At 40.1% G+C, this 7,405-nt stretch overlaps 1 protein-coding gene across 1 annotated transcript in view; it reads right to left on the bottom strand.

The window, feature by feature from the left end:
* LOC119334189 (UPF0481 protein At3g47200-like) overlaps positions 1–4,112 on the bottom strand; it is a 13,055-nt gene extending 8,943 nt beyond the window's left edge. Inside the window, exons 1-2 of the mRNA XM_037606795.1 lie at positions 3,540–4,112; positions 2,699–3,385 (exon numbers count right to left, since the gene is read on the bottom strand). Coding sequence (XP_037462692.1) covers positions 2,699–3,385; positions 3,540–4,112 — 1,260 coding nt within the window. The remainder of the gene's footprint in view (positions 1–2,698; positions 3,386–3,539) is intronic.
* Between the last annotated feature and the right edge of the window lie 3,293 nt (positions 4,113–7,405).

The raw sequence follows: 7,405 nt of genomic DNA on the forward strand, positions 1-7,405 counted from the left end.
CCTACATGGGCCCTAAGGGAGAAGAGGAAAGGAGGCAAGAGGTGGCCGCCCCTCCCCTCCCTAGTCCGAATAGGACAAGGAGAGGGGGCGGCGCCCCCCCTTTCCTTTCCCTCTTCCTCCTCTTTCCCGCTTCTCCTTCTCCAACTAGGAAAGAAGGGAGTCCTACTCCCGGTGGGAGTAGGACTCCCCCTTGGCGCGCCCTCCTTGGTCGGCCGCCCCCTCCCCTTGGCTTCTTTATATACGGGGGCAAGGGGGCACCCTAGAACACACAAGTTGATCTTCGTGATCGTTCCTTAGCCGTGTGCGGTGCCCCCCTCCACCATATTCCACCTCGGCCATATTGTAGCGGTGCTTAGGCGAAGCCCTGCGACGGTTGAACATCAAGATCATCACCACGCCGTCGCGCTGACGGAACTCCTCCCCGAAGCTTTGCTGGATCGGAGCCCGGGGAGCGTCATCGAGTTGAACGTGTGCCAAGAACTCGGAGGTGCCGGAGTAACGGTGCTTGGATCGGTTGGACCGGGAAGACGTACGATTACTTCCTCTACGTTGCGTCAACACTTCCGCTTCGGTCTACGAGGGTACGTAGACAACACTCTCCCCTCTCGTTGCTATGCATCACCATGATCTTGCGTGTGCGTAGGAAATTTTTTGAAATTACTACGTTCCCCAACAGGTGAGAAACCAGCCAGGGGGGGGGGTATTTCGTCCGGTATGATTTTGTTTGGGGGCTAAAAGGAACAGAAAAATAGATCAGGGGTTAGAGTGAACCACCAACTTTATTCAGGGTAGTAAAATGGACTTTTTTCTTTTTGTAATATATATATTTAGAATATAAAAAATATAATTATTTTACAAAAATAAAGCAAAAAAACAAAAACAAAAAATAGAAAAAATATCAGAAAAGGAGGCTGTGGTATCCCACCCGCATGGGCCGGCCTATCTTGCTTTCTCCCGTTAGCGAGTCAGAATCTAGACTCGCTAGAGATGAGGTATAGGGGTGGCCAGGATTTCCAATTGCCTTAGGCTGATTATAGTGGGGAGTAACTTAGACTAATAACATGCATATATTACTATCTCTATAGTACATAGTATTATATATTAGTATCATAAGTGGTCTCATTTATTGTCATGCATAATACATAGTAGCACCACATTTATTATGTTACGGTATCTACCTATGTTACTATAACCATCAGTGGGGGAGAGGCTGTTGTTGGTGGCTTAAACCAACGGGCAATGGAGAAGCATTCCTCTTAGGCCTTGTATTATGTTAGATGCTTAAAGAGGTGCTTAGAAAAATAAATTATTTTTTCTGAAGCATGAGTGCCTATTCTACAGGAGAGACGTCTAATTAAGCGTCTACCCTGATAAAAACGAAACTGGAAAATAACAAAAACATCAACATTTTCATGTGGATGGGGGACAAAAAAACTGATAAAAACAAAACTGGAAAATAACCAAAAAAACAGAAATAAATAAAAACCAGAACTCCAAAAAAACAAAAAACACAAAAATAACCGCGAAATCACCACTGTGCTTCATGAGGAAACACAACTATACTTCACCTTTTCGGAACTGATGGCTACAGGAGATAATAGGAAGCGTGAAATTTAAGAACACAATGCAGCGTCGAGAATTGAAACATTTTTCCAAGTTTTCGAAACATTTCTTGACAATAACTAACAATTTTTAATGCCGATTTTTTCAAAAAAAAAAACTAAATTTGAAATTCCAAACATTTGTTGAAAATGTGAATACTTTTGTAAATTACGATATTTTGAAATTTCCAATTTTTTTGGAAAACCAGATTTTATTTCAGTCCCAAAGAATTTTTGAAACGCAAACATTTTTGGAAATTGCATAGTTTATTAAAAAAACACGAATTATTTTGGAAACATGATTTTTTTAAACTACCAACGGAATTTGAAGAAAAGGAAAAAAATTGGATCGATGAACAATATCTAACAATGGGAATATTTTATGTAACTCCAAATTAATTTTGAAAATGCGATTTTGATTTTGAAAAAACACAAACATTTTTTATGAAACACGAAAAAACTTATAATTATTGAAGGTTCTTTCGGAAAACCTGAACAAATTTTAGAAAATGAAAAAAGTTGAAGTCTGAATAATTGTTTCTATTTTAGGAAAATTGTGACTCTATGAACATTTTTGTAATGTATTGGCTATTTTTGTATTCTACTCCCTCCGTCCCAAAATATAAGAATGTTTTTAACACTAGCATAGTATCAAAAACGTTCTTATATTCTGGGACAGAGGGAGTACGTTTTAAGAAAAGAAACGTAAGAATGACAAATAAAAAACCAAAAGAAAACCAAAAATCAGCAAAGAAACGCAAACAGGAAAAATAGAAAACCGGAAAAAAAATCCAGCAGACGAAATCAGCAGAAAAACATAAAATGTTTCTAAAACTGGAACAGCAGAAGCTTCTAAACTGGCCGACCCAGATCCCTGCCTCTTGTGCGAATCACCCTCGCTGAAGGAAGAGAATGAGAGTGAGATGCTGCCTATTGATACCAGAGCTTCATTTTTTTTTCTGTTTTATTTACGTTTCCTGTTTTGGTTTTTTATTTTTTTTATTTTTATTTATACTTAAAATTATTATACATTTAGACATTGCAAAGAACATTCTAAAATGTTAAATATGTATAGAGAAAATGTTTATCATTCATACGAAAAAAGGTGTACAAAGAAATGTGTTGGCAGCGGCTGCAAGGGAGATGAATGCCCAGGGGTTTCTGAAGTAGGTACGCATTAGGGTGGCCCGCCACTTGTGCGACGACTCCTTGCAGTAGGCACTCGCCTCGTACTGCACATTGTGGAGACTATGGCACGGGCCCAGAAGTTGCCCTCTGGACAGAGTACCGTTGAACAGCTTCGCCGTCTCCTCATCGCAGCCTAGCATGTTCTTGAGGACCCCATTTTTGCTCAACATCGCCACGTCGTCGGCCGAGACGATGATGTTGTCCATGAAGATCACATAGGCCGTCACGAGGTCGCCAGCGTCGGCATGTAGCCGCTCGAACGCCATCAAGTTGAGGTACAAGCTCTCGGTGCTGTCATCCACCATCATCACCGGCATACTCAGCACGCCACGCTTGAAGCGAATGTCGAGCAGCTTGTCTGTCTTGCTCTTCCTGAATTTGATGCCAGCCTCGTGGATTTCATATGCTGAGGGCATCATTTCATACTTGTACTCCCGCGAGTAAACTCCATGGGCGCCGTTATCGTATGTGAGGCTTCTGTGATAAAGTTCGAGAGGGTGGAGCCTCAGCGATACGTCCGCGATGGCACGACCTTCATGCGCCCGGCCTAGAAAACTCAGCACCCTGAGGTTTATATTTCTATCCATTGCAGCCTCCTTTTTGCTTACATTGGGAGCATCCTGAGAATAGTGATTTTCATAAGGCCAGGATGAAATGTAACCCAATCAAGATATTGGTATTTGGGAGTGAGTATATATATATTTAGAAGGAAACTAATGAATGGAACAGATCTGTGTCGAAATAGTGTACCGAATGGTTCGGACGCACGACACCCAGGATCTTCTTGAGAACAAGCAGAGGCAGCTGGTTCTCAATTAGTAGCATGTCAGACCGGATAACTGGAAATATGCGTTCTCTTCCGTGTTTGCTGAAGACGGCATCATGCAGCTCATAATCCCAGAAAGGGCGGCTCATCATCTCCAGCAGGAAGCAGCCGTCTGTGAGCATCACGTCGACGAACCTCGGCCTGTCGTTCCGCCATTTGACATGGAGGTCCTTGCCGTATGCTTCCTCGAGCTTGTGCGCGACGTCGTTGATGGCAGAGACGAAATCCCGGAGCGGCTTGTTGCTCCGCTTAATCAGGTGCACTAACGCGCGGCGCTTGTGCTCCTCCATGGGCAGCAGACTGGAGTCGCCGTGGTGGAAGGGACCCAAAGACACGAGCCGAGGATGGTAGGCCTTGGTGTTCATGCCCTTAAGCCACTCTGGTACCCGGTAGACGTATTGGGCCTCCAATAGCTCTGCCTCCATCCTCCTGGACCCAGGATTGTCGTCTGCCAGCATCTTGTCCACATCCACCACCCATTCCCATCCTGGATTCATGGTGAATTAATCAGCCGTGCATCCCTCCATCTAATTACCCCCGGGAGAGTGCCAGCTGCGCAAGGAGACCGCAAGGTAGAGAAAATAGTTTCAGGGTGAAAGTATTTGAGAGGTTAGGGAGAGAATATTTTTCTGTTCAGGGGAAGATGAACAATTACAGCATGGCAAATTTGGGTTATTTTGTTCAATTTTAGTAGCCGAAATTCTATTAGCAAAATCAACTGGGTAAACAATATCTCTTTGCATAAACAAGAAACTACTACTAGACCAAAGATGTACTCCGTAGCTAGCTAGGTAATTAACTATGAGAAGTGGTTAGCAAACATGCAGGCATGATGCCCCCATGATCAATAAACCAGAGCAGAGAGGTGCTGAAAGAGAAGATTGATAGCAGTTACCTGGCTGTAGACCCAAGCACTGCTGCCGCGTAGTGAGTTAATGTGTTTTAGACGTTGCCTATCTAGTGTTCTGAAGCAGTATAAGGGTGGGGAGCAGAAGGGATGTGATATATCACACATCAGGGAAATGATGTGACATATTTTTATCCATATGTGATTGCTTTTGCATAAGCGGCTGCACATCGTTTAAACCCAACTGCACGTTGACCGAGCTACACATTACCGTCTCAATATTTAGCATATCTATATTGATTCCCCTTGGGTACGACTAACAGCTATGTATTTGATCGAGATGTGCCATGATTATTAATTAGAGAAGGAAGACTTCATATGCCGTTCAAGTCTTGGGAGTGTATATATAGAACCAGTTGCCAACTATTTAAGTGGGACATAAAAAATAGTAGTTTGCTGAACAATAAAACTCCCAATTGTCTGCTCTGTCTCATTTTAAAACTCCCGCTTGTCTCCTCAGTCTGATTTGAAAAGCATAGTGACCTCTGGTGATCGGTTTGGGGAAGATTATGGTGATAAGTTGAAATATGAGTGAAGTACATCCTAGGTCCTCGAACTATTTCGAAGGTGTCATGTAGGTCCTCAAATTAATAAAAGTGTCATCTAGATCCTCAAAAATCCTTAAAGTGTAATAAGTGTGTATATATTTGACACCTCTGAAATAGTTTAAGGACCTATGTGACACCTTTGAAATAGTTTGAGGTCCAGGATGACACACATATTGCACTTTGAGGACCTGGATGACAATTTTTATAGTTCGAGGACCTATTTGACACCTCTGAAATAGTTCGAGGACCTATGATGCACTTCACTCTTGAAATATGCTGCAGTGAACAGTAGCTTGGAGAAAACTTAGTAGTTAGAAGTACTAGCAAGTTTGATATATAATTTTTTTATGTGATATATTAGATATAAGTACACCAAAAAGTACTCCAAACCTGGTGGTCTCTAAGTCTGTTAGATTTTTTTTCGCGGGGTTAAGTCTGTTAGATCAACCAGCAAAGAAGTCCTTTTATATCAACTAGCAGAGTGGCCCGCCGATGTCCAGCCTATAACTTTTTAAGTTTTATGATGAGAATGCATTCTTTGATTTGTTTGTAGAAATTTGGTACCAAATGTGATCACATTTACAAATTTGAGCCTTTTGCAAACATAGTGTTTTCTTAGGTATGTTGGTTTTCTCATTGTTATATATATATATATATATATATATATATATATATATATATATATATATATATATATATATATATATATATATATATATATATATATATATATATATCTATGAAGTAATCATGTATCTGCTTGTTATGCATACTATACTAATTTTTGATAATCAGTCCTGTTGTGCAATTTCTATTTCTATCATTTTCTAGGCTTTTTACCGTGTTGTTTTGTTTTCAGGTTGTTTATTTGATGCTAATATTGTGCAAGACTGACATATTAAACTGTTAGTTGTAGATGTGTGTACATGTAATATTCGTCAATTATATCTGGCATGGTCTTCTGATTGGAGAAATACTAAAAACCTAATAGGACCTAATTTTGTGGAACGAATGAGTAAGAACAGTAGTAAAAGAAGAATATGTATAAGTTTGAGTTACCAGACAATCACCATTTAGTAAACATAGAAAGAGACCTTTCCTATATGAAAACTAAAAATAGTAATACCTAAGTACTTGAATATTTTATTCATGAGTAATAGAATAAAAAGACTTTAAAGTGTATAATAAGAAAGATATAAAATAAAGAAGTTCACAACTCTCGTATAAAAAAGCACTTTATAATTCAATGAAACAGGAAAGCAAAGCTCATAAACATGAGCTAAGCTCGACCATAAAGGCTCACATGGTAACTCTAGCCAAATATAAGCTTAGTTGGATAAATCTAAACTGGTTTGCTCATAAAAAATAATATGTATGCAATATCGGCTATGCCAACAAAGCCATGTTGAGATTTTATCAACTTTTTGTGTAAGGTATTCAAATCACATTTCGTTATGTACATGTCGTTGGTAGATTATTTAACTGTACATGATTGGTAATATTGGAGTGCAAGCACAATGAGAAGTTATGTATGCAACATTCTAGAAGCAAACAATCAAGACACATGAACACAAATAGAGTGGATAAGCGACCATAGGAAAGGGAAAAAATACTGGAAGTTGCAAATAATAGGAAGGGGCACATATTTAAGCTGTATGCACAACTGCTCACCACGATCCATCTGAGTGCTCCAAATCTTTTTTTTTTGGCAGGTGAGAGTGCTCCAAATCAACCAATAGGGAACACAGAGTACATTTTAGAACTTCAAGCACACAAATATGCTAATACTTAATGTTCCTTATTAAGGAGATATTGAAACCTCGATGATCATGACCACACCTAACAAAGTCACATATAAGTACATACAACCTTTCTATTGTCGTCGGTCACTTCAAACAAAGGCTAAGATAGATTTGTGGTCTCTGATACCTGCCGCCTCAAGTCACAATGTCACAATAGAATGCCGACATTTTACCAGCGGCGTCACACCATACATGCAGCCACGAAGCGTTAAGTTGCAATTTCACAACTTAGTAACGTCCTCCTAAAGGAAATGCTGGCTATATCCGCTTCCTCCTTAATTCCTTCATGTTTCACATAATCTTCTTGTGTCCCTCGAACCCGCTCCATAGCATGAACCCCATAGTTGACCGTGATCTACAATGGGGCTAACCCAAATAGATTAATCATAATAAATATTTTTGGAACCAATCAACTGTATGGGCTGGTAAGTTCATCAGTACTCTAGCAGGAACCATTTTTTTTGGCTCATGCTCATTCTCCTCTCGTCTCATTTTCTGGGTACCATGCAGAAATAAACAAAATTTTATTCCCT

This window comes from Triticum dicoccoides, chromosome 7A (assembly GCF_002162155.2).
Source record: "Triticum dicoccoides isolate Atlit2015 ecotype Zavitan chromosome 7A, WEW_v2.0, whole genome shotgun sequence".
NCBI lineage: Eukaryota > Viridiplantae > Streptophyta > Magnoliopsida > Poales > Poaceae > Triticum > Triticum dicoccoides.